The 27412-nt window shown below is 44.9% G+C and overlaps 1 protein-coding gene across 2 annotated transcripts in view; it reads left to right on the top strand.

Annotated features, from left to right (window-relative positions):
• GRB2 (growth factor receptor bound protein 2) overlaps positions 1 to 27412 on the top strand; it is a 104648-nt gene that overhangs the window by 73117 nt on the left and 4119 nt on the right. For both annotated transcript variants that reach the window (XM_080923269.1, XM_080923268.1), the window contains exons 3-4: positions 20185 to 20282; positions 25723 to 25845. In XM_080923269.1, the coding sequence (XP_080779395.1) occupies positions 20185 to 20282; positions 25723 to 25845 (221 nt within the window). The remainder of the gene's footprint in view (positions 1 to 20184; positions 20283 to 25722; positions 25846 to 27412) is intronic.

Below are 27412 nucleotides of genomic sequence, written 5' to 3'. Positions count from 1 at the left end.
CTTCATCTGTAGAAACAGGATGCTACTGCTCACTTTACAGAGCCTTGAGGATGCAACTGCCTAAAATGTCATGAGTTCTGCTCATGATAAAAATAAATGGTGTTTCTGTTTGGTTCGAGACAGTATTTCATACTATAGCTGCTAGCCAAATGTGTAGCCATGGTTACTCCCAAACTTAAATTTTTATGTCATAGTTTTAAGTGCTGGGATTACAGTGTGTACCACCGTGCACAGTATAAATTATATTCTTTATTACAAGAGAAACCAATTCATTCTTCTAAACTGCGTATGATTAGGTAAAGAGCACTGTGGAGAATGACTGCGGTGCAGTTGGGTTGACTTCACTGACTGTGGTACGTGTGGGCTCTGAAAGGGAGAAGTGATAGTGGGTGGTGGGACTGAACAAACACCAAAAAGAGCAGCATTCTAGGTGGAGATGCCAAGGTGCAGATAAGACCACGGGCTGTGTCTTTAGGAAAGCAGCTGCAGTTGGAGAGGCAGGAAGTTTACCATCTGGGTCCCAGGAAGAGTTCTTTTGTTTGTTGTGTTCTGTTGCCAAGTGGGCCTTCAGTTTTGTTCTCCTGCTTCCCAAGTGTTAGGATTTTAAGCTTGCTTCATGGTACCCACTGCCCCCCACTTTAAGAAAAGGTCTCACTGTAGTCTGGGTGCCTCTGCCTTAGAGGGATGCAGTCATCAGCAGGAGTCACTGCACCTAGCTGGGACCTGACTCTTTAAAGGTGAAGTGTGAATTGAAGAATTTTAAGTATAGAAATGATAACACACATATTTAAAGAAAACACACACTTATATTTTAAGTAAGAAATTGTCACAGCAGAATGATAGGGGCAGGAAACTACTAAGAATGATGTGTTCTTCCTGTGGAGACTGGTCATCTACTTGCAGGATAAAAGGGATCAGTCTTGGAAGGGGTCAAGGGAGACTGGCAAAGACTATGAATTCAGAAAGGCATTTGGAGAGGGATTCTTTGGAATGTCATGCTTTCTGATTGGTTGCAGTTAAACTTGAGCTGCTTGTCAAACAGGAACAATGCATGCATACGTGCTTGTTGGTTTGAGCTGGAGAGATTTAGGCATATTTATATGGAGTGTAAACAATAAGGGATGGTTGTAAATGGCTGAGCCTTTTCCTGTGTGTGTGTGTGTGTGTGTGTGTGTCTATCTGTGTCTGTCTGTGTGAACTGTAAGTTTCACCTGACCCACCTTGCTGAGTATAAGCATGTGCTCCCCATCACACCTGGCTAAAGTGAAATCACAGAGCAAGAGTGATACCCAAGAGAGAATCTGGGGTTGGTCATGTGGCTCAGCAGAAGAGCCTCTGTCAAGTGTGAGGCCTGGACTTACAAGATAAGGGACGTGTCCAGAAGAGGTGAGGGCGCCATGGAACGTTCCTCCTTACCCTCATATAGAAGTAGATCATGTGACTTCGTTGTGTCATCACAACACCCCTCATAGGACAAACTCAACAGAAATTCATACCTGTGATTTTATAAGATCAAGATGTAGTAAAATGTTTTGCAAAAGTAATTCCTGTATTGATTGTACTTTGGGATTCCTAGAACAATGGCCAAGCGGTTCTCCTGCCTTCCTTTCTCTCTCTGTCCTCACCACAGCACATGCAGTGCCTAAGTGGAGGCTGTACTGCAGCTAATGGCTTGGTGGTGAAGAGCACTGGCTGCTCTCCCCGAGGACAAGAGTTCAATTACCAGTACCCACTTGGCAGCACACCACCGTCTGTAAATAGTTCCAAGGACCGTGCACTCTCTTTTGAATACCAAGGCACTGAGCATGCATGTGGTGCACAGACATTCATGCAGGCAAAACTCGCATATACATAAAAAAGCACAAAACAAAAAAAAAAAAAAAAAAATGCAGAAGTGCTTCTGCAGGGAGACCAGTGACTTCCCCTTTGTCACTGGTTTAGAGTTTACCTGAAATCACATGTTTATGGCTGAGCATTAGGGTATACTTTGACCAGATGGGAAAATTTATTTGAGGCAGTATGCTTAAAATATTTGCAAGTGTCTCTTGACTCTTGAATTAGAAAACCACCTCTGGGGCTGGAGAGAAGGTGCATTGGTTAAGAGCACTGACTGTTCTTCCAGAGGTCCTGAGTTCAATTCCCAGCAACCACATGGTGGCTCACAAGCATCTGTAATGAAATCTGATGCCTTCTTCTGGTGTGTCTCACATAAAATAAATAAATTGTTTTTAAAAAGCAAAGAAACTACCTCTGTGCCTGGAAAGTATTTTCTCTGTTCCCTAAGAACCTGTTTTATGTGAGGGTAGAGTATGGATTGAGCTGTCCTGGACACGCCCACCAGGCTTTTAAAGGGGAACAGCGCTGCACTTCCTGTTGGGCACAGAGCAATCACTGTATCACTTCTCCCTGCTGTCTTTTATTATCTATCTCAAACAGCTCTGGTTTCCTCCATCCCCTAGACTTACTATTTTTTCCTTCCTCTACCCTCTATGTGGGGAGCAGTTAGCATTTAATTGTGGTACTTCAGGCTTCAGCAGTTGTCACATTAGTAACTGGGTGAGCCCAACTGGAGGTGGGGGGCTGTTCTGCCCTTTGATGATCGGCCCCCTCACCACTGTACTTAGGTACCCACGCTGAAGCAGAGGCAACTGGCTGCATCCTGAACTCAGACGTTTGATGATGTGCGTGGGGGCAAGCGTAGTTTAGAATATTTAAATTCAGGACAAAGCCTGTGCACCTGATAGGCCAGTAGAACAGAGGCAGACAGAGCTTTTGTTCCTGTTCCCTTGGTCTTCACACCCAGCAAGTTATTTATTCTGCTTGTAAAATAAAAAAGTGTTCAATACTTGTATCTATAGCATCTTGGTCAAATCAACATGTTTAAAAATATCTATAGGAATGCTTCCTGACTGTGTTCTGAGTAATTTGGCAGTGAGTGAGTTGGAGCTTGCCTTCTTGGCGAGGGTTGATTTCTTCACTAAGGGGTGAAATCTGCTTCTTAGAGTTTGGAGATGGGAAAAAAAAGATTCATAAGCAACGTATTCAGCAGTATATAAATAGATCAGTAGTATACTTTGATAGCTGATTTTTATGAGATGGTGTAAGCCCAACAGTCAGTAGGTAGAAGCATGCAGATCTGAGTTCAAGGCCAGCCAAGGTTACATAGTCAGACCTTGTCTTTAAAAATAAAACAAGGCCCAGGTGGTGGTGGCACTTGTATTTAATCCCATCACTCGGGAGGCAGAGAGCATGTAACTCTCCGTGAGTCCAAGGCCAGCCTGGTCTACAGAGTGAGTTCTAGGACAGCCAGGGCTACACAGAGAAACCCTGTCTTGTAAAAACCAAATTGAATGAAAGAATGGACAGGAAAAATGTAGCTCAGAGAAGACCTGGGTTGGATGCCAGCACCAACCACATGGCAGCTCACTACTACCTGGAATTCGAATTGCAAGGGAGCCGGTAGCTTCTTATAAGGGAGCAGGCACCCTTGTGTTGGACATACATACATCCATGCAGACAAAACACTCACACACATAAGTAGATATAAAAAACAAACTTAAAGGTGCTCTCCTTTTCATCTGTGAAAATAAGAAAGATGAAAAACACCATAAGCTGGAAGTGAGGGTTGGTCACCTCGTTGTAATCATTCGTTTGCTTTTGTCCTGTGCTTTGGCGGTATTAAGCTGGAAGTCAGCATTGGTCACTGTATTGTAATTCTTTGTTTTTGCTTACTTGCTTTTGGGGTGTTTGTGAATGTGTGTGGCAGTGGGAAAACTTTAGGGCTCTCTCACCTTCCTTCATGTTGGTTCCAGGGATTTGAGCTCAAGTCTTCAGGCTTGGCATCGAGCGCCTTTACTCAGTGAGCCATCTCACCAGCCCCTAACTCTAGTCATCTTTATAGATAGATTGCTTGGTTCATGGCAGACTTAGGATGGTTGGCTCTTAGACAATTGAGCACATCCATGTTATGTGAGCCTTGACCTGCATGGGAAGCGGTGGCAGTTCTTCCTGATAATCAGGCGCTGGTAATAAACTGAACTGTGTGGGCATCTTACAACTGTAATCCTACATTCTGGAGACTGAGGCAAGAGGATTGTTTTGAGCTCAAAGCCAGCCTGGGCTACAGAGTGACTGTCTCAAAAAGAAAGAAAAGAAACCTGGGGGTGGAGAGATTGCTCAGTGGTTAGAGCACTGACTGCTCTTCCAGAGGTCCTGAGTTCAATTCCCAGCAACCACATGGTGGCTCATAACCATCTACAATGCGATCTGATGCCTTCTTCTGGTGTGTCTGAAGACAGCTACAGTGTATTCATATATAAGAAAGAAATCTTAGAGAGGGAGAGAGAGGGAGGAAGGCCCAACAAAGTCAAGTTCTCTGGCCCGTTCACTTCCCTGCTCCTTCTTCCCATGACACAGGCATCCCTTTGTCCTGGCCCCTTAACAGCTTAGTTTGTTTTCTCCTTTAAAAAAAAAAAAGTTTACTTTTGTGTGGTAGGCATTCACCTGCATATATTTATGTGCACCAGGTACATGCCATGCCTAGTGCCTGAGGAAATCAGAAAAGGGCATGGATCCCAAGACTGCAGTCACAGACAGTGCTGAGCTGTGTTGATGCTAGGAACCAGAACTGTGTCCAGCCCCTTTCTCCTCTTTACATGAAGCCAGTTAGCAGACTTAGTTTGAGGCATGGTCTGGTTATGTAAGTTCCTGCCTCATCCCCAGAGCCTTCCTGCTGCCCACTCTGGCAGGTGTCCTGTGCCCATCCAAAACAGTCCTTTCATGTATGTACATTCATGCAAGAATTTAAAGTGGTCCTGTGTGGGGGCCACAGAACAGCCTCTGGTTCTACTTACTGTTTCTTTGTGGTTTTGTCGTTGTTGAGACTTTCGTGAAGAATCTTTACATTTTTTTCTAGATATATTTGTGTGTGTGCTGTGAGTGTTGAGAGTGTGTGTGCTGTGAGTGTTGAGAGTGTGTGTGCTGTGAGTGTTGAGGTGGTGTCTTTATGTAGCTCCCATTGGCTTTGAACTTACGGTGGTGATCCTCTTGCTTCAGCCTCACTATGTTGCAGGATATTTGATCACACGGAACCCAAGACTGTTATTTACTGAGGGAAAAAAACCTGTTTTTAGTTGTGGTGTAGCTCATCACATAGCACATCCTTTTTCTTTTTTTAAAGATTTATTTTTTTACATATATGTAAATACACTGTAACTGTCTTCAGACACACCAGAAGAGGACATTGGATCCCATTACAGATGGTTGTGATCCACCACGTGGTTGCTGGGAATTGAACTCAGGACCAGAGACAGGTGAAGAGACTAAACACAGGTGAAGACAGAAATATGCTCGCGCTCACGTGTGCACACACTCAGAGAAACAGACAGAGACAGACACCAGATTGAATCAGTCAGCTTGGAGAGGATTTTGAGCCAGAACAGCTGAATAGAACCAGCCAGCCAGAGCTCAGAAAGAACAAGAAAGGGTGAACTTATTCAGCAGTTGGTCTCAGGGGCCAAAAACAGACTAAGTCTAGGTTAGCAGACAATTGCTTCAAGTGAATAGAAATTAAATTTAACATCCCAAGACATTATACTCCCTACCTGAAAACTGTAATAGCTTGAGAATATAAGGCCAGAAAAGAAATGGCCATTGAAATCTTAGAGCACAGAAGGTCGTGGAAGCACAATTTAAAAAAACAGATTAACTCTTTCCCTCTCAGTGCTGTAGGCTATAAGCCTAATGATGAATATTGAACTAAGTCTCCTAAAAATAGATATTCATTACACAAAACCTCCTTCTGTCTGGAGGAAGGGCTACAAAGGCTGAGTGGTTCTGTTCTAAGCAGCTGGACACAATAGTCACATCTTAGTTGGTCATACTGTATCTGATCCCTATAATTTGGGAAACTACTTGTTATTTGGGTCAAGAGAGTGAATTACTAGTGCTGGTCATCCTTTGCTTTTTCAGGCCTTGTGGCTGTTCTGTTGAGCACTGTAGCCCACCCAGAGAATGGAATGGCACAAACAGTTCCCTTTCAGACCCACAGAGATCAGGGCATTGTTCTTGTGGCCTAGAATTGAGGTTCTAACACACCATTGTTTGCATTAACACCTCCTGTTATTAGTGTTTCTAATCCTTGTCTTCTCTGTGGGTTGTGACATTTCTGTGCACCCAAAGTGCTGATTTTCTCCACTTCCCAGTGTGTAGGTGCTCGGAGAGAACTATAGGCTGAGCAGAGATGCTAGTTGTATCTGGGACGTGCCAAGTGCAATGTGGTCCTCTGGAGTCCCTGCCCCCAGCCCTGTCAGGAACTTTGTTCTTTCTAAGCCTTCTGGCCCTGCAGCTGCCTGCAGGAGGCCCTAAATGTGGTAATTAGCAGGACTGCCTCCACTTCAGCAATAAAAGGAGGTGTAATTTAACCTGCCTAGCAGTACTTATATTTGTCTACAGTCCCACCAGAGACACTGGGAGGAAGGGTTGTAACAGTCTGATTTCTTATACCTGTTACATTCATTGAAAAGGGTTTGTGCTCATGATCTTCTTACAAGCCTTGAGTGACCTTTTTTGGAAACAGACTATTTGACAAGATACAATGTGAATTAGGGTGTGCTCAAGGGGAGCATTCCAGAGATATATTTTAAAGGTGTTTCAAAGCATGCTATGTCTTTTTTAAAAAATGCTTTAAAGCAGTGTCAGAAGGCTGGAGAGATGACTCAGTGGTTAAGAACCCCTGTTTTTGCAGGGGTCCTGGGGTTGGTTCCAAGTACCCAAATGAAGGCTCATTCATAACTGTTGGTAACTCCAGTTCCAGGGGGCTCTGATGCCCTTATCTGACCTCCTTTGGCACTGTAAATACACATGCATACATACGTATATACATAGGTGCAGGCGAAGCACTCATACATATAAGTAAATAGGAGAGGATGTATGGGTGTAATGGGAAGGGTTCATACTGCCCACTGTTCCTTGAGGCTTTATGTGAATGGTCGCTAAGGAGGGAGAGACATTCTCTTCATTGCTGTGGGCCTTGACAGGTATCCAGGCTCCTGTGAACCAATACCAATGAAACACACTGGGTCACACCCACACCCTCAGACAAAAAATGAAAGTAGGATTGGGGTTAGTTGGTGTCGTGGGTAGTGTCATTTGTCAGCTTGACATACCTGAGAAGAGGAGAGCCCAGTGAGGTTGTCCTGTGACCCGGCCTGTATGAGCAAGCCAGTAAGCAGTGGTCCTCATTCCTCTGCTTCACTTCCCTTTACCATGGACCCTCTTCCCAAATTGCTTTAAGTCAGTGTTTTCTCTTAGCAAGAGGAAGCAAACTAGGCCAGGGGAGGAAGAGGGGGCTCAGCAGGAGTAGGAGAGAAACGAGAGGAGGGGTGCTGGATATGCCAGAATATATCGTGCACATGGGAAGATGCATGTAGAATCCATTACTGTACATAATTAATATTCCAGTTTGTTTTCTGAAGTGTGGTGTGTTAAAGCACAGAGGAGAACACTGGGCATGCAGCTCAGCAGCAGAGCAGGTGTCAGTGTGTCCATGGCCCAGCACACTGTCCTCATTATAGGTAGGTGTGTTGGGTTGTTGGGGAGAGAGAAGCAAATTTAGATTCTTTAAACACTGCATATATGTTTTTAGTGTTAACTGTGGAGACTTAAAAACAGGTAGAGTGGCCTCTGCCTGGTCAATTTCTCATTTAAAAAACCTTATTTATATTTTGTCTACATATATGCATGTGTACCATGATGTGCCCACTACACTCAAGAGTTTGTCAGATGCTCTGAGACTGGAATTACACAGGGTTGTAAACTACCATGTAGGTGCTGGCAACTGAGCCTGGGTCCTCTGGAAGAGCAAGCAGCCAGTGAGATCTCTCTCTTGCCTAGTTTGCTGCCGTGGACGCTTACCTAATAACCTGGACTTCCTAATGCCCTCCTGGCCCCCAGGTCTGTGGGCCGTACGCCAGCCAGGGGCATCATAAATGCTGAGTCTTCACTGTCTTTCTGTTCCCTGGGAGTTCCTCTTGCTGCCTGCTCACTTAGATTTACCATTTCAGTCCCTAGGCTGTGCCACTGTGTAACCCTCTTACTGCCGAGAGACTTTTACTTGGTCTATTCCTCGGTAAGACTGTTCTCATTGCTCTCACTTAATTCTCTGTCCGTGTTGCCAGACTAAACTACATAAGTCATCCCCACAGCATCTGCCCTGGAGAGATTTCTTTGGACTCCCACCTTTGTGTGTGATTAGGTCTAAAGTTCTCCACCACTCCCTGACTTTCTCATCACAGAGTTCATTATACCTGAAGGTTTCTTTATTCTTTTACTAATTATTACTTGGGAGATGGTGTGTGGGTGCGAGCCAGCAATCGTCCACTTCATGTGCATTTCAGGGGATAGCATTGTAGCTATAGGGCTTGCAGTGGGAGGACTCTCTTACAGCTCTCTCTGGCTTCTGAAGTTGTGATTTGTTTATTTTTTGTGTGTAGATGTTTGGCCTCCAGGTCTGTCTGTACACCACATGCATTGACTGATGCCCTCAGAACCATAAAAGAGCTTTAGATCCCCTGGGACACTTATAGTTACAATTATGAGCTGCCATGTGGGTACTGAGGAATTGAACCTGGGACTTCCAGAACAACAGCCAGTGCTCTTAACCACCAACTTCTAATGAGCCCCATCTAAATAACTTTCCATAAACTTAAATACTGCACACTCACATTTTTTAATTTGCGTGAGCTGGAGAGATGGTCCAGCAGTTAAGAGCATCTATTTCAGGTGATTCACAATTTAGTTCTAGAGGATCCAGTTTCCTCTTTTGGACTCAAAAGATACCACATACACATGGGAAATACACCTATAAATAAAAACACATTTGAAAGTGTGTGTGTGTGTGTGTGCGCGCGCGCGTGCGTGCGCACATGCATGTGTACTCACATGCTATGATACACAAGTCAGAGTCAGAGGACAGCTTACAGAAATGTTCCTTTCCTTCCACAGTGGGGGTCTGGGCATCAAACAAGTCTTGAGACCTGACAACAAACATGTCCACCGAGCTCACTGGCCCTCATAACACTTGCCTTGCTACTGACTATTGATTTATTTTCCCGTTTGCCTGTATCATCACCTGGGGACAAGTCTCTCAGATGTCTGTGTGGTGGAGACAGATCTGAAGTGAGCTCCTTTATCCAGATGTAGGAGATGGTGCCTTGTGGTGGGTGCAAGGTGGACAGCCTGTCTGTTAGGCAGGAGCCTCTGCAGTGGAGTGACATTACCAGCTTTATTTGTGAGAGATGCTGGCTGCTTGATCCAGTCACAGCCAGCTGTCCAATGGCAGGTACTCAGTATTTGTCATTTAAACCCCGAGTGGCTCTGTCACGGGAGGGCTGTGTAGCCTGTGTAGCAGCAAACAGAGTGTGGTCAGGCATCTGTTGTTTCTGCACCAGAGCAGCAGCTCTCAACCTGCGGGTGGTGACCCTTTCACAGGGGTTACCTAAGACTGGCAGGAAACACAGGTATTTACATATTTATTCCTATCAGTAGCGAAAATATAGTTATAAACTAGCAACAAGAATCATTTTATGGTTGGTGCCCAGCACAACATGAGATGTGTGTTAAAGGGTCACAGTGTTAGGAAGGTTAAGGATGCTAGAGGGGTGACTGTTTAGCCTCCTGGACTCCCCACTCACTGAGCTGCCCTGCCTCTGTCCTGCTCTGGTTTGGACTACTTCTAGTTGTTCCTGCATGTGGCTGATTTGGTGTCATTAATCAGAATTCATATTCAGCTCAGATTCAGTAACTCCTTTATCTCGTTGTTTATTCTTTTATTTTTCCATGTTCGTGAGTACTGAGATCAAGGGTTAGCTTTTCTTCTTCCTCATTTGCATTGTAGCTTCCTAAACATATAGTTAGTTCAAAGGAGATGGCTAATGGAATCGTTACGTAATGTAGCCGTCCATTAATAGTTGGGTTACACTTTCCAAGGCTTTGTACCCTCACCCACTTACCAACCTGACTTCTGATTTTGGTGTGTCTGAAGACAGCTACAGTGTACTCATATAAATAAGTAAATAAATAAATAAATATTTAAACAAAAAAAATTTGGGGAACCTCAGGGTTTTTTTTTTAAAGACTCCTTTTCTCAAGTGCCCCCCACCCCAAAAAAGCTTTTGCTACTATCCTCTCCCTTGGGCAGTGACTATAGTGCCTACATATTAACCTCACAGCAGAAGCTGTGTTTGAGGATGCAAAGCTCATGGCCCTCCTGGGTGACTTACCCACGCTTGAACTCTCTCAGCTCACTAGGGTAGGTTCTTGGTTTGTAACCATGACCCACATTTGTACTTGAGGGTTGACTTTCCCTGCTAACCATCTGCTTTCATCTCCACCCCGGGAGAGGGGCTAGATACCCACCAGTAGCTCTCTTTGCTAGTACCGTGACCACAGGAAGCCTGCACTGATTACACTATCCTGCTTCAGCAGTAGCCCAGGCTGGCCCGGGATTTACGACCTCTCTCCCTTTGTTGTGAATGATGGCTGTCTGCTGTTTGGGCTTTAAACCCTGGTTGAGTTTCTCATTGTAAATCAATGACTGAATGGACCATTTCTGTTGTTGTGGGAGGGTTCTGCAGGGTAGAGGGAGTAATTGACAGATGAGGTTGTCAGAGTCAGAAAATGTGTGCTTGCTCACCTTTTACCTTAGTTTTAAGACCCAGAAAGGTTTGCATAAGACGAAAGCCTTGTGTTTGAGAGCAAGATGAAAAAGAGCAGTAGCTAAAAATAGGATGTTTAAAAACCAGACATGGTAGAGGCAGGCAGATCTCAGAGTTTGAGGCCAACCTGGTCTACATAGTTATCTATAGGACAGTCAGGGCCACACAGAGAGACCTTGTTTCAAAAACAAACAAACAAACAGAAATGCTATTGAAGAGTTAAACTGTGGTTATTTTGGTGCCCCCCACCCCCAGCATTTAGGAAGGTCTTGATGCCATTCATTAAGGAAACTTTGCTGCTAACTTTGGCCAAGAGGTCTGTCCTTCCACTTGCTTGACAGCAAGCTAAGTCTGCACATTACTTCCACGCTGTGTCTTTGCACGGACTGAGCAGAACAGCAGTTGAGGTTTTGTGGAGGTTTGGGGTGGACTTTCTTTGTGGCCATGGCAACCATTACTGTACCACCCTACCTGGTACACTTGGCAGCATGTGATTCTAGAGCCCTGGGAGGGTGTCCCTCCTGTCAGTTCACCTCAGTCTCACATGACATTGGGGTTGTGCAGAGCTTGTCTAGTACGAGCTGTGGCAAGATTGACTTTCAATTTTTGAGTATTGAAGATTGAACAAAGGGTCTGGAACATTCTAGGCAGCCAGTCTTTGACTGAGCTCTGTAGCTCCAGCACCCAGGGGTTCATTTTGTCCTCCTGAAACTCCCAGATTTTTCTGTTTGTTGCTGTCTCCTTTGTGTGTTGCTCCCCTTTGTCCCGACCCCCGACCTCCACTGCTGCAGTTGAAGTTCTAATATTATGAGAACAATCTACACAAATATCAGGCCCTTCATGTGTTTAAAGAGCAAGAAACAACAAAAAAGAACCACACCACTTTAAGTGGAAACTGTTTGTAAAAGGTCTGTTCTGTGTTGTTTGAGCATCTGGGTTTCACTGTCTGCAGAATTGTCTGTGTAAACTAAAATCACCTAAATGTGAGCCATTTTCCTGTTTTGTCAAGTATCATGAGCAGCTATCCTACATGACAGCTGAATTGGGAGGAGTAGAGGGAGATGGCAGTTTATATTTTGAGTACTAAACTGTTTCTTGGAGAAAGAAATATTCTGTAGTACACTGATTTGGCGATTTTTTTTCCTGTTAGGTTTATTTTAGCGATACCGTAAAACTCAGACGAGAAGTCTGCAGGGTCCTTGGGCTCAGCAGCTGTTAGAGGCCCAGGGCCAGCTTGGTACAGCACAAGGCACTCACAGGGACACAAGCTATTTCAGACAGCTCAGAGACAGCAAGAATGTGTCTCATTAGTGCCCTAACCCAACACACACTGTCCTCATGAATCTTCCAGTAATAGTAACTCTTAATTGTTCAACTCTGACATCTTTAATCTTCTTTTGTTGATATTATTGTTTTGTTTGTTTTACAGACAGGTTTCTCTGTGTAGCCCTTGTCCTGAAACTCATTCTATAGACCAGGCTGGCCTTGAACTCAGAGATCTACCCTTTTCTGCTTCCCGAATGCTGGGATCACCACTGGCTGTCTTTGAACTACTTAAGGGGCTCTTAGATTCCAAAGCTGCCTGTGTGGTCCTGGTTTCTAATGTGACTGTGGGTATCTGAAGCACTTACAATTCAGTGGAAGAATAAAAGCTCCAGAGTCTTTCAGACTGTTGATGGAGGCAGCCAGCCTGTGTGTGGCCCCCTAACACTGAAAAACTGCAAAAGCTAGTCACAGGCTACACTTGCCCATAGAAGATGGCATCTTCAGATGTCCAGGAAGCACCCTGCCCCAGAAGGAAGTGGGATTAGGATTCTGGTAGAAGCCGGCACACTTCCTCTGCCCTGAGCTACTCAAAGCACTGCTTCTCTATCTATGTTGTGGTCACCTGTTCTTACCATTCTCACATCTCCATCTAGAAACCTTTCTGTCACAGAGACAGTGCACGCGAGCAGGTATGTAACATAATTCTGTGTCCTCCCACTTGGAGGTACATGGTGACCTTTTGAGTGACAGCAGGCTGATTACCTGACTGTCTCTTTATTTTACCTCGCTCTCTGTGGAACAAATATAGGAGAGCTGTTTTCTTTCTAGGATGTAAGAGGTTCTGCTGGCCCTGTGGCCCTGCACCTAGGAGAACGAGGCCGGAAAAGTGCTGTGAGTTTAGGGCCAGCCTGGGCCATATAGCAAGACTCTGTCTTCCACCCACCTACCCACCCCTGCTCCCAGAAAAGCGATTGTTGTTTCTTGTCAACTAGTGAAGAGTATGTGCTGATCTTCTGGTAACCCATGGGTCCCTCTGCTCTTTGTGCTGTGGGCACCACTCAGAACAAAGCCCATATATACACCGTCACTACCTCAAAACACACCATATGCCATTTTGAGAGGAACCCAGTTGAGCATTGAGTGTTGAGCGCTAGCTTCAAGACACTGACAGGTAGTTTGAGAGGGGCCATGGCCTGCCAATACACATTACGGAGAAGTAGTACATGAGACATTCTAAACAATCGTGTTGTTACTGACTAATCCTTAACTAAAACTGTAAAACTATAAAGCTGAGAGAGGAGGCTAGCTAATGTTTTATGTGCTCTGAAATGAGTCTAGATAAGAGCAAGGAAGCCACACCACAGGACGAAATGAAGGTGCTGTGTGCTTGCAGATTGAGTTACCTGGTTTGCCTGAACCAAGGATTGATTCTTTTGGAGAGTTAGTGGGTAAAATGCTGTGAAGAGACACTATGACCACAGCAACTCTTACAGGAAAGCTTTTAATTGGGTTTGACTTACAGCTTCAGAGATATAGTTCATTATCATGGTGGAAACCATGGCAACAGGGAGACTTGGTGCTGGAGGAGCTGAGAGGTCAGCATTGGACATGATCCAGAAGCAGCGGAAACCAGGGCAACACTGGGCTTGGTTTGAGCCTTTGAAACCTCAAAGCCTACCCCCAGTACCCCATTTCCAAAAGGTTACACCTCCTAATTCTTCTCAAATAGTGCTACTCCCTAAACACCAAGCATTCACATAGATGAGCCTGTGGGGCCAGTTCAGTCTTGCACCTTGATGCCTGAACATTGGTGGGCCTTGCTGAACTGAATCCAGCTAAGTGGGCTGCTTAGGAAGTTGATGGTTATGGGGGAAACACCGAAAATGATTTTAACAGTAAGAGTTTGGGGGTTCTTTCTGGGCTCTCTTTCTTTATTATTGGATGACATTGCATAATTAACCCGTTTTAGTGAATAAGTTACTAAAAATTGTTTAGTAAAACAACATAGTTTGGGAGAAAAACTACCAAAGTTACATAAATTTAATTTTATCAATACCACAGTCAGGATAGGTTGGGGTTTATGTCTGTTTATTATTATTTAATTTCATGAAAGGTCTGACCTAACTGAGAAGCTGAACCCTGCATCTTCTCATAGGGCTGTGGACTTGCAGGTCAGACTGGAGGTGTTGACCTTTGTGTTTAGTAAGCACACAGATGCTTCTGTGAAACCTGGAACCTTTCTTTCCCAGTTTTTCTAAGTTCATCATCACCTGATGCTCCAAAGTGAACCACAGTGTTGTGAACTATGCTTGAACATTTAATCCTAGCACTAGGGCACAGAGACAACAGGGTCTTGAGTTCAAAGCTTATCTGTGATACATAGCAGTACTGTCTTGGAGGGCTGGGGGGACAAGGGGAGGAAAGAGAAAAAAACAGAAAAGGTTCATAATGACTTATCTGCAATGTGGGTGTTTTTCATGGTTTGGCACCAAGATATTTCTCCTACTGAGCAAAACCTGGAGCAGATGGATATGGTGATTGCAAGGCACTTACTCAGTGTTGGTAGTGAATCAGTGTGGCTCAGGACTGAGTCAGTGCCCGTGCTGTGGAGCTTGGTGAGCATTCCCACCGTTTCTATGTAAGATGTGACAGCAACGGAAAGGAACTCATTTTTAATAGCTCTCGGAACTTTTACTTTTGAGAAGAGCCTATAGAGATTGCAAGGGTAAAAATCTTTACAAAGCTGTTTGTGTTCTGTTGAATGTATGCTAGGTGAGGCTGGGGAGGTGACTCAGTGGGTAAGAGTGCTTGTTTGCAAGCCCAAGGACCTGCGTTCAAATCCCATTGCTCATATAAAAGGTTAGGCATGGCTGTGTGTGCCTAGAACCCAGCACTGGTCAACAGCAACTAAGATCAGGGCCTTGCTGGCCCCACTTCCACTACAGTGAGGCCCCTTTCTAAAAGGAATCAGAGGACAACAACAGTAATGCCTTCCTCACCTCCACATGTCTGTGAGTGTGAGCATATGTGTGCACAAAAGCATGTGTGCGTACAAACATACAATAAGTGTCTCTAGATGTCATGGTAGTCAGTATTCTTCTGTTGAGGTTGCTTGATTGGTTGGTTGGCTTATAAATACCTAGATTGAACTTCTGATGTTAAGTTTCTGCAATTCAAGGACTTGCTGTATCTGTTTGGTTTTTTTGTTTGTTTTGGGGTTTTTTTGTTTGTTTGTTTGTTTGTTTTTTGGTGTTTGATTTTTTTTTTTTGGTTAAGATTTATTTATTTTATGATTACACTGCTGCTGTCTTCAGACACACCAAAAGAGGGCATTGGATCCCATTAAAGATGGTTGTGAGCCACCATGTGGTTGCTGGGAATTGAACTCAGGACCTTTGGAAGAGCTTCAGTGCTCTTAACCATAAGCCACCTCTTCGGCCCTGTATCTTTGGTTTGATTTTTTTGAGACAGGGTTTTTCTGTGTAGCCCTGACTGTCCTGGAACTCTAGACCATGCCTGCCTCTGCCTCCCACGCTTCTGTTGAGCTAAAGTGTGTGTGTGTGTGTGTGTGTGTGTGTGTGTGTGTGTGTGTGAAGTCATAAGTTAAAGCAGTGCAGAGGTTAGACTAGTGCAGCCATGGCTACTGCCAGACAGACTCCCTGGAATAGGCACATTGGAGCTAAGTGTAGCTGCTGAGATATCCTGTTGAGGAGATAGATGAGCCATCCCTAAGTGCCTTCTGCAGGGAAAGAGTGGGAGAGACAGTTCTTACTTTTGGAGCTCAGAACAAGCCTTTAAAGAACAGACTTTATCTGTAAGGGCTCCAGTCTAGTTGAAACTTGTTCACCTTGTAGCCTTTGCTAGTGTATTTATTCAAATTTTGGATAAAAGTTAATTTGGAGCTGGGTGTGGTATAAGGTACCTTTTTTTGAAGCCAGTTTAGTCTGCAGATAAGTTCCAGGCAACCAGGGCTATGTAGAGTCTCTTTCTCAAAAAATAAACAAACAAAAGCTAATCTGGGGAGACTAGAGAAATGGCTCAGCAGCCAAGAGTATTGCTCTTTCAGAGTGCAGTTTGATCCATTCACATTGGGCTGTTCACAACTGCCTGTATGTAACTCCAGCTCTAGAGGATACAACCTGATCCAACATCTTCTGGTCTCTACTGCCACCTGCACTTAAACACATACCCACACATCTAAAAGATGAAATCTCTCTCCCCCCTCCCCCCCCCATTTGTTCGTTTCTTCATTCGTTCCTTTGTTTATGCATGATTGGCCTGCATGTGTGTCTGTGCTCCACATTTATACCTGGTGACATCATCTAGGTGGCATTAGATCCCCTAGAACTGGAGTTACCGACTTGTGAACATCCTTGTGGGTATTGGGAATAGAACACAGTCCTTTGAAAGAGCAGCCACTGGTCATAAATACAGAGTCATCTGTCCGTGACTAACATGTTGCTTTTTGAGTTAATGTTATTCTGATGTCCAGCTTCCCTGGGAAAGCTATTACTTGCTTAAAGCAGGAAGTCCTGACCTGTCTCCCAGTGACTTCTGTCCCCCCATCCCTGCACAGCCAGCTGGTCTTAGATTCTAGAGTGCACGCAGAGTAGTACCCTGGTAGTTTGGTGTTTCCAGACAACTGAAATTGTAATTATTCATGTGCTAAGCTTCATATTTCCCTGCCATCTGGGCGACAGAGGTGTAATAACACCAAGAGACAGTCGGTGCTCTAGAGAACTGTGGCTGCAAGTTGTCTCCAGATCTGGGAGTTGCCTTGGTATCTCATGCTTCAGCAGGGTACTTTTTAGGGGACTGGCCTCTTTATCTTGGTAAAGGTGGCAATAAGAACACGTAGCTTTGGGGACTCTTGGCATGTCATAGATGTCTTAATGTTGTTTGTTTGTTGGTTTTGCAAGGCTTTCAGGTGCAGTCAGACTGGCCTTTGCTAAGTGAATCCCTTACTCTGATGATGGATAGACAGATGACAGTCAGTGCCTTGTCAGCCTGACTTATCTGCTTTCCCCAACTCCAGAGTGTGGGTTCACCCCAGCAGCTCTTGCCAAACCTTGTATACTGCTTTGTCATTACCAGACAAGCCCTTATTTTTTTGGTTGATAATAGTACTGGCCTAAAGCAACTTTTAAAAAAAAGAAAAGAAAGTAGTGCCTCTCTTGGTGGGCTTCAGAGACCTCTGTGTTTCGTAGATGGCTGCTGTGGTCTGGAGCCTTTGGTCTCTAACCCTGTATTCAGTGTACCTGTTCAAGCAGCAAAACATGCTTCTGCTGGCCGTTGTATAGGTCGGTGTTTGCTACTGAAGGCTTTTAAATTATGCATGTGCAGAATACAGTGCTTTATCCCAATCTTTAATAAAATGGAAATGATTGTTTTAAAGATGTTATTTTATGTGTGTGTCTGGGTGTGTGTGCATGTTCCACACACATACAAATGCTCTTGGAGGCCAGAAGAAGAGTTCAAATCCCCCAGAACTAGAGTTACAGGCAGTACGGGAGCTGCCCAGTGTGGATGTTGGGAATCAAACATCCTCTTTAAGAGAAGCGGGTGTTCACTCTAACTGCTGAACCATCTGTCCAGCCGTTTCCCTCTCCCCTCTTTTATTCACAGGATTTCTCTGTGTAGTCCTGGCTGTCCTGGAATTTGAGTATAGACCAGGCTGGCCTCAAATTCAGAGATTCACCTGCCTCTGCCTCCTAAGTGATGGGGTTAAAGGCGTACACCACCACACCATGCGTAGCCAACCCCTGTTCCTGATCTTTAGTATTGTGTCTGTGTGGAAGTGGTTGTGTGTATAGAGAAAAGCTATAGGTATTTGTTTCTCTCATTTTCATTTTTTGGTTTTGGTTTTGTTGTTGTTATTTTGGTTTGTTTGTTTTGAGACTGGGTCTCTATGTTGTCTATAAACGAGGCTGACCTTTAACCTACAGAGCTCCGCCTGTCTCTGACTCCAGTGCCATTCTGTTCTGGAGCTCCAACTCATCAGGTTTGCATGGCAACTACTCTCACCCATTGACCATCTCCCCAGCTCATGAATGAATGAATGAAGGTCTGACTGTTTTAAATTTGGTGTAGTCGCTTATACTTCTAATTCCAGTGTACAGGATGGCGACATAATACCCCCTTAAGACCAGCCTGAGGTTCATAGTTCAAGGCCAGCCTGGGCTATAAACCCCTGTGGAATAAAATAAGGTGGTAATGTGTCACTATTGCACTGTGGAGTGTGACACTGCAGTGCAACCACGTTAAGCTTATTCCTGACTAGCTTACAATGAGTGAGACTTGGACTATGGTTATTCAGTTTTGACAATTACTGGGGGATCACCCCTGATAATTCTGTAACTGCTGGCCTGGTACCTCCCCAGCAATGTACCCCAGATATTTGTTATTTCCCCTGGCCATATGCTTATGGTACATCTCATAGTAGCTTCCTTCTCCTCCTTCTCTTTTTCCTCCTCTTCTCCTTCTCCTGATCTCTCTTCTTTTCCCAAACCTGGTAACTCAAAACCCACTGATCTCTAATCTATACAGTAATTAGTTATAGTCAATTTCATTTACCCAATAGTTTTAAATTAAGGAACAAGGTTTGTACAACAAAAACTTGTAAATGTGAGGATTCACTTGTAGGCTGAGACCTTCAGATACAGAATTTGAGGCTCTCTCATTGAGTTGGGTGATTATTGTTAATTTATTAATGTTTGCAAAATTGTCCATGTGAGTTTTGTTTTTTGGGACAAAGAGCTATGTAGCTCTGGCTGGCCACAAACTCCTAGAAATCGCCATGCCTCTGCCTTCTGAGAGCCTGTGCTGCCATGCCTGGCCCTTGTTGGCATTTACACAAGCAAAAAGCCAGTGGCTGTCTCTGTGACTAGAAGCTGGCCAGCATGGCACACGGGCAGCAGCTCCTTGGCTTGCCACCTTTGATGTGCATGGTGTTGCAGCTGACAGCTGTTCCCTTTGATGTTTTATGTCACTTTAAAATGTCACATGCAAATATCAGCTAGGTTAAAGTTTCTGATTTCTAACTTAACTGATGTTCAGCATCCCAAAGTCACTTTGTTTTTTTAAAAAAAAAAATCTTACCAACTTCCTTTTGGAACGTAATGGTTTGTAGCAACCACCACTGTTTACAAGTTTCCTTTGCTCCCATTTGGAGTGGAACTCACACTGGTGTTTTCTCTTCCTCCACTCTTTTGCCTCAGAACTTGCAGCAAACTGACTACTTCTACTCTTCATTTCTATAATTAGAGGTGGAAGACACACACGCGAGTGCGCGTGCACACACACAGAGACAGTAGCCCTGGTTGTCCTCACACTCACAGAGATCCTCTTTCCTCTGCCTCTGCAGTGCTGGGGTTAAAGGTGAGCGCCATCACCACCAAGTTCCAGTTTCTTTCTTAATACCAACTTTAAACCAAGCATGCGGTACAAACCTGTAATCCTAGAATTTGGGAGGGTGAGGATGGGGAGTTCTAATCAGCCTGGTCTACAAGGCAAACCTTAATCTCAAAAAACAACCCAACAGTTTGTGGTCATAGCACTTGGGAGATGGAGGCAGCAGGATCAGAAACTCAAGGTCACCTCTACCAGGTTCCAGTTTAACCTAGGCTGTCTTTAAAAAAAAAAAAAAAAAAAAAAAAAAATCAAAAAGCTAGCCTTCCTTTCACTTTCTGCCTCTCTTGGAAGTCTAGACTTTGCCTTGAACCTTGAGCCTGAGTTCTGATGGTTGCTCTGCCTCCAGGAGCACCTGACCTGAGCACAGGGTTGTAGGATTTGCTTGCCTGCTCATTTGAATAGTTTACTATACATCTGTGAACGGCAGCATTTGGAGCTGCTTGGTGGGAGACCATGGAGAAGCTGCTGGGAACCTGGTGTTGGGAATTTTGTGCTTGGCTCAGGCTCCCTCTGCTCTCTTGACACTAGCTTCTCTGTCTACTAGAGCAGCCTCCTTAAGAAACACTGATCCTTCTGCCTTCCCATTGAGGGTTTAATTCTAGGTGTTGAGAGTAAAGCCTGACCTTTCATTTCCAGAGTTTCTTTTTCTGTAACTTAAACAGTTTAACTTAATGCTGGCTGTTGAAGTTTAAAAAAATTCTGATACTCAAATAACCCTTCCACAAACCCAGACAACATAGTTGTCTCTAACAGTACAATGACTGATTTCTTTTCTTCTCTTATTATTTTTCAGGTTTTGAATGAAGAATGTGATCAGAACTGGTATAAGGCAGAACTCAATGGGAAAGATGGCTTCATTCCCAAGAATTACATAGAAATGAAACCACATCCGTAAGTCAGACTCTGCTTTCCCTGAGCAAGGGCTTACCTGCTTGTCTCAGTACTGCTTCGATTTGGGTTTTTGTGGGAGATGATGGAGAGAGGGTCTCACTATGTAACCATTGTTGCTCCTAAGCGTGTACTGTAGACCAGGCAGACCCACCTGCCTCCACCTCCCTACTGTTCCAGCATGCCTGGGTTGTTTGGTTTTGTGAGACAGGCTTAAAGTCTTAACAAGTCAAAATCAGTTCAAATGGCAAAAACATGTTAGGTTACTGAACCTCTGTCATTGGTTAAGAATGCCCCTTGCCTGAGGTCTCTGCAGCCTAAGATTGGGGGCCAATGTACAGCCAGTCCAGGTTACTCAGAGGCAGACTCCAATGGGAATAAACCTGGAGAAGTTTTGAGACTCCAAGCATGAAGTCCTTACAGCGTCCTGTGGTGTGAATGCACCCATTTCACATTTCTGTGGCCATTTAGTTGGGTTTTTTCCTTCTTTCTTTCTTTCTTTTTTTTCCTTCAGGAAGTTTTGTGGGTTTTTACAGACAAAACAATTACATGCTGGTGAGGAAGCATGGAGCAGTGGGGACCACCCCTTGGATCAGGTCACAGCCTATCCATCCCACCAAGGAATCCCTGTACTTGTGCTTGCTTCTCCCGTGTTCAACAAAGCCTCTGCACTACTTAGTAGCACACACCGTGTCCCACGAGCAGAGGCAGGCAGATCCCCAGCAGTTGAGACCAGTCTTGTCTGTAGTATTGAGATTAGGGGTGTATAGTGAGATCCTGTCTCTCTCTCTCTCTCTCTCTCTCTTTTTTTTTTTTTTTTTTTTTTAATATGGACTGGAAGGAAGGAGGGAGGGAGAATATGGGAATAGACCACAGGCTGGAGAGAGAGCACTGGTTAAGAGCATTGGCTGCTCTTCCGTAGAATTTGGGTTTGATTGAGTCCCAGCACCAACATCATGGCTCACAGTCATCTGTAATTTAAGTTCTAGGGGACCCAAGTCCTTTTCTGACCACCAAAGTCATCCAGGTACTAGCTACAAGCACACATGCAGGCATAACGCTCATGTAAATAAGATTTTTTTTTTAATAAGAAAGACAGACAGAAGGTCAGTAGATACGTAAGGATGAAGGTTTTCTTTCTTTTCTGTCCACCCCTCCCCCTTGTTTCTCTTACTTTTTTGTCAAGGCATGACTATGGGGATCTGTTGACCATGCTTGGCCTTAAACTCAAAGATCTGCCTGCCTCTGCCTTCCAAGTGTTTGTATTGTTAAAGATCCATGACAACTCGTGACCTCCTTTCTTTTAAAAAGTAAACTGTGACCAGGCAGCAGTGGCCACAGCTTTAATCCCAGTGCTCGGGAGGCAGAGGCAGGTAGACAGTCCAGGATACACAAACAAACCCTATCTTGAAAACAACAAACAGTACATTGTGTATATGTGTCTCTGTGTGTTTCGAGTGCACGAGCCCACAGACATCAAAAGGCGACATCATCCCTCTAGAAGTGGAGTTTAGGTGGTTGTGAGCCACCAGTGTGGGCAATGGGAACTGAACCCAGGTCCTCTAAAAGAGCATTAGGTGTTCTTAAACACTTGGCCATTTCTTTACCTGCTCTCTTCTTTTTCTTCTCCCTTCCTTTCTTTCCACCCCTTCCTGGAACTTGAATAGTAAGTGTTTATCATTGGACCATACACAATCCCTGAAAATTCATGTTGCAATGATCCATTAAGGCCGAGCTTGCTTCAGCATGCACAAAGCCCTGGATTCTACCTTAGCACCATAAGAAAAAAAATAGTTTTTAAAAATAAATAAAAACTGTAAAGGGATGTGGTTTCATGGTAGAATGCTTGCCTCAACTTCATGAGGCCCTCGATTCCCAGCACTAGAGGAGAGAAGATGGTGCAGTAGAGAGAGCTTCTATCTCTTGGCATTCCACAAATGCTGGGCCAGCCTGGGGGCTTACAGGCCTGACAGCTGAACTACAATTCTTGAACCAGGGTAGATAGAAGAGGGAACTGAATCTCAAAAGTTGTCCTCTGACTTCCACAAGCACTTCGTGTCATCTGAGTACCTGTGTATGTGCATCCATATACAATAATAAATTTTTAAAAAGGGCAGCCTCAAATTAAACAGTTGGTGGACATTAACAAATGGGGTACATTTAATCTGGGAGCCATGGTTTGTTTTCTGGCTGCTGCTCAGGCATAGCCGTTTCCCCTTTACATAAAGAGTTTTGGGGTAGGAGTATATTTGGGGTGGGGTATATTTGGGGTAGGGGTATATGTAACTATGATTCTGTCACTTGAGGTTGAGGTCATTTGGGGCTAGCCTCTACTATTGGAAGGGCCTGGGAGTGTTAGCTCAGTGCTAGAACACTAAGCCCTGGAGTCGGCCCCTCCCTGCTCTCAGAAAGTAACTAAGCAGGAAGCTCAGTCGTCTGGCTGAAGGACAGTCGTGGGCTCCATTCCCACTCTGAACTCTGCAGAAGAAAGTTGAACACTCAGGAGCCTTTTTCCAGGTCACACTGCTGTGAAGGCCGCTGCTTCTGATTGTTTCTGTGACTTCACAGGCTCAGCTCCTACTCTGGATCTGCCATGTGCTCTAATAATGTACGTGTTGCTTAGTGTGACGCCACAGTGCAGTGAGGCCAGCCACCTCATGATGCACTTGAGTCCAATGGAAGCCAGCTGCAGTGGCTGCCATTGCAGTGCTGCAGTGGGAGTCATGTGTGCCCAGCAGAGACACACACGCTTCATAGTAAGTGCATGCGGGCGGGGCCTGTGACATGCTATAAATACTGCATTGGAAAATACATCTCTTCTACCCTTGGTGTCCTTGCTTGCTATTTCTAGGGTAGTACACACCAGTCCAGTCATTTTTAAAGATGAGCAGAACATTTGTCTGTGGGCATGCAGTCATAAATATCATCACTAAAGAAACCTGTTGGGCTCGGAGTATAGCCTGGTGGTAGAGAGAGAACTGGCCTAGTCTGCACAAGGCCTTGGCTCTGCCGCTAACACTGGTTTGTAACTAGCCTGTGGAAGAGTGTTGGGACCAGATGCTGGGTGCTGCTCCTCCTGCTGCTGCAGAGTCAGACTGTGTGCACTTGGTGAGCCAGGAGCAGGCAGGCAAAGTTTTCATCTGTGAAATGGTTTACAAACTAGTGGGTTTTTCTGTCTTAGTTTTTGAGACAGGGCTTTACTGTGCAACTCAGACAGGCCTTGAAGTTACAGTAATCCTTCTGCCTCTTCCTTCTCAGCACTAGAATTACAGGTATAATTCTAAGAACTAAAATTTTTAAATTGAAAATAAAAATTTTCTGATTCCTGAGTTGGGAATTAGAAATCACTGGGGATAACACAATGTAGGATTCATGTCCATGGGGAAAGGTCTAGCTGTGCACACTGCCTGTCGCCAGCAGTTTCTGCCAAAGGACTGGGACTGAGGGAAAGTGGTCCTTCCCATCTCCTTAATGCACATTGAGGCCACATTAATTTAAGTCCACTGCTTTATAGCTTAAGTATGTGCTGGACTGGAGAGGTGGCTCAGTAGTTAAGAGCACTGACTGCTCTTCCAGAGGTCCAGAGTTCAATTCCCAGTAATCACATATTAGCTCACAACCATCTGTAATAGGATCCAGTTCCCTCTTCTGGTGTGTCTGTATACAGCTACAGTGTACTCATACATGAAGTAAATAAGTCTTTAAGAATAAATAAATAAAAAGTATATGCTGGTAGTCTGGGAAGGGTGAGGAACATTATTGGGAACATTGGCCCTGCCCTGGTGAGTGTGGAGGTGAGGGAGCTGTCACTGGGGATTATCCTGTGGCCATGGCAAGATGCTGCTGTACCGTATGTACAATGATCCCTTAAGAGTACCAGAGACCACAAAAACTGGGCTGTATCCTCAAAGCTTCTCTGGTCTCCTTTGAGGTGGTTCTGTCTGTTATTAGGGAACTTCCTTTGTGTAGTCTGCTTCCTGGGCACTGTAGGCTTCATTCTTAAGCATCTGTAGAAACAGGAAGGTGAGTCTCCACAGCCTGGCATCAAAGATGCAAAATGAGAAAGACTTGAAACCTAGATTTGGGTGTGTTTAGATTCATTCGGCAGTTTCTGGGTCATCCCTCCTAACAACTTCATGTCTTCTACCTGGATTTTAGTTCTAATCTGGTAGAATTGTTTTCAATACTTTGCAGGATAGTTGTTTACTAAGATACCCATGAGCTCTGCCTGTGGCCAGTGCCCATAATTCTCAGTACTTGTGGACCAGACACAAAACCCTGTCTCAAAACAAACATCAGCCTTGGTGGCTTACTCTTAAAAATCCTACCTCTTGGATAGCTAAGCAGGAGTGGGAGAATTCCAAGCCAGCCAGATTGGACCACAGACTTCCAGGACAACATGGGCTACCACGTGAGGATGGGCCCTGCCTCAGAGTAGTGTAAAAGATAACAGTCAGACCAAAAAGGCTTTCAGCAAGCAAAGCTCTTGTCACACAAGCCAGATAACCTGAATTTGGCCCCTGGAACTCACAAAAAGCTGTAAAGATACAAGTGACTCCCCAAGATTGTCTGCTTACTCCCACTTAGATATATGATGGTTTCAGAAAATGAAAAGATGATTATAAAGTTAGCTTTAGGTGGCAGTAATAGCAAATAACCTTTAAAACGTTATTATTTTATGTATATAGGTGTCTTGCAAGTGCTGAGCTGTTTTTCTAGCCTAAAATAAACAATATGATTTTGAATGTTAGGTGTATGCTCTGTTGAGATTATCATGTGCATGTTAAAGAATTCCAGATACCATAAAATAAGGTAGGTAGGCCTTTGGTTTTTCAGGACAGTTTCACTATATAGCTCTGATTGTCCTGAAACTGTAGACTAGGCTGACCTTGAACCACAGAAATCCACCTTTGCCTCCTGGGTGCTGGGAATAAAGGCACGCACCACTGTCACAACCCAGAGTTACTGTCTCACAATCCTAGCCTCTCTCTGTGCCAAGTCATAGGCCTTCTCAGCCTTCCCAGCCTTCCCCTGCACTCCTGTTATGAAATGGCTTTGAAAGGCTGTTTCCACCTCTGCCCTCATCCGGGTGTCAGGGCTTTCCTAGGTCCCCTGATGAGTGAGCGAGAGGCAGGAGGGCTTTGGCCTCTTAGCCGGTTTCAGATTGCCTGTTGGCAATGGTCTCCTGTGGACTGAAGAGTGGTCTGTGTTGCTGCCTTGATCATGGTCTGGACGGTGGAGTGGGCGAAGCTATTTGAAAGCTCCATCACTCAGGAAGGCCCTGAGCCAGACAATATAGCCCCAGGGAGCCTCAGGCTAGAGGCTGGCAGGTAAAGCTCCGCCCTCTGTCTGATCTCAGTGCGCTGCTCATTTACACGTCGGGCTGGGCGTCCTGTTCCTTTGTGGGGAAGCAGATGTTGACCAGCTTGCCTTCCTTCCTTAGGTGGTTTTTTGGCAAAATCCCCAGAGCTAAAGCAGAAGAAATGCTTAGCAAACAGCGGCATGATGGGGCCTTCCTAATCCGAGAGAGCGAGAGTGCTCCTGGGGACTTCTCCCTGTCTGTCAAGTAAGTATTTCCTGCTGGAATTGCTGGAGAAGCTGCTGCCATTGACTGGACTGTAAGGCTGCTGGGAAGATGTTAGCCTATCTTTTCCTGTGGAAATCTTAGTGTTTGCTCTAAGGTCTAGTTGTAGCAGATGTGGGCTTTAGGCTCACATTGTCATGAATCTAAGGGAACTGACTGCACCCCTGATCCCACCGCGCCTCCATCCCTCCCTGCTGTCACTGCAGTGCTGCTATGCTAATGATAAACTGTGTGCATCTTCCCACCCACTGGTCATCTGGACCCGACACTTGGTTTCCATCTCAATACTCCACGTAGGAATTGGACATAATGTCACATGCCTTTAATCTCAGCACTTGAGAGGCAAAGACAGGCAGATCTCTGAGTTCCAGGCCAGCCAGAATTACACAGTGAGATCCTGTCTAAAAGAAAGAATGACTTTGCATATCTATCTGACTGATGATCCTTTCCTAGTTACTGTATTACTGCAAAAGCCCACCCCAAAACATTTTTTTCAATCACAGACGCTTCTCTGCACCCCAGGTTGTCCAGGAACTTGCTAGGTAGCAGAAACTGCCCTCAAATTGATGGCAGTGCCTGTCTCTGGCTTCTGAGTACTGGGATTACAGGCACAGGCAGCTACATCCTCCTTCATTGTTAATATGTAACGAGGTTAGGGAAGTGAGGGGTAGACTGCCAGGAGTCTGATTGCTTTCTCTGCTGCCTTGTGGGGCTGAGGTTTAAACCCCAACTTGTCAGGCCTGAGCTCGAGGGTCTCTGCCCACTAAACAGCCCCAGCAGTCCTGGCTGTTGTCTTTTAAACACACCAGGCAGGGTCTCACTGACTGCCACACTGGGAGCTCAGGTGTAGCACATTGAGGGACCTGGCTTCCATCACTAGCACCACAACAAGTGAGTCTTCAAATGAAGTGAACTACCCTGACCAGCCTTGAACTCGAGTTCAAGACGGAAGGAATGACAGGCCTTCAGCACTAGGTACCAGAACCAAGGTGTACTCTCCGTCTGAGGGCAGAGACAAGAGCTTTGAGTGAGGTTTGATGCCTCAGAAGGTTTGTAGTACTTTTCTTTATCCTTTTTTGGTTTGTTAAGACAAGATTTCTTGTGTTGGCCTGGCTGTCTTGGAACTTTTAAACACATGTAAGTAAGGGTCACACAGAGCATCCTCATCTGGGTTTGTAGAATTAACATTTTTAGGCTTCTCAGTAGCTTGTATGTCATCTGCTTTCCTTTGCCTGAATTGCTCCAAATAGCAGTAAAACAGCTCAGGAAGGGGAGAGACGTGATTGGTCAGTAGGTAGTGGACAGACCCCTGGGCAATGCTGGGCTGAAGACCAGCCTGTGGTCAGCACCAGTACATGTACCCATGCACCTGCTGTGATGTGATGAAGACATGTGGAAGGCCGGCTATTCCTTCCGTCAAAGAAAACCTTGTAGGGATGGAGCCCTAGGACATCAGGTAGAATGCTTGCTTAGCGTGCGTGAGGTCTGAGGTTCCATTTCTAGCACAAGCACTGCCAACAACTGAGTGAAATCTCAGCACTTAGGAGGT

This window comes from Micromys minutus (assembly GCF_963924665.1).
Source record: "Micromys minutus genome assembly, chromosome: 10".
Lineage (NCBI taxonomy): Eukaryota > Metazoa > Chordata > Mammalia > Rodentia > Muridae > Micromys > Micromys minutus.
Note: the sequence above shows the minus strand (reverse complement) of the source record. Positions and strands in the feature narration are given on the sequence as shown.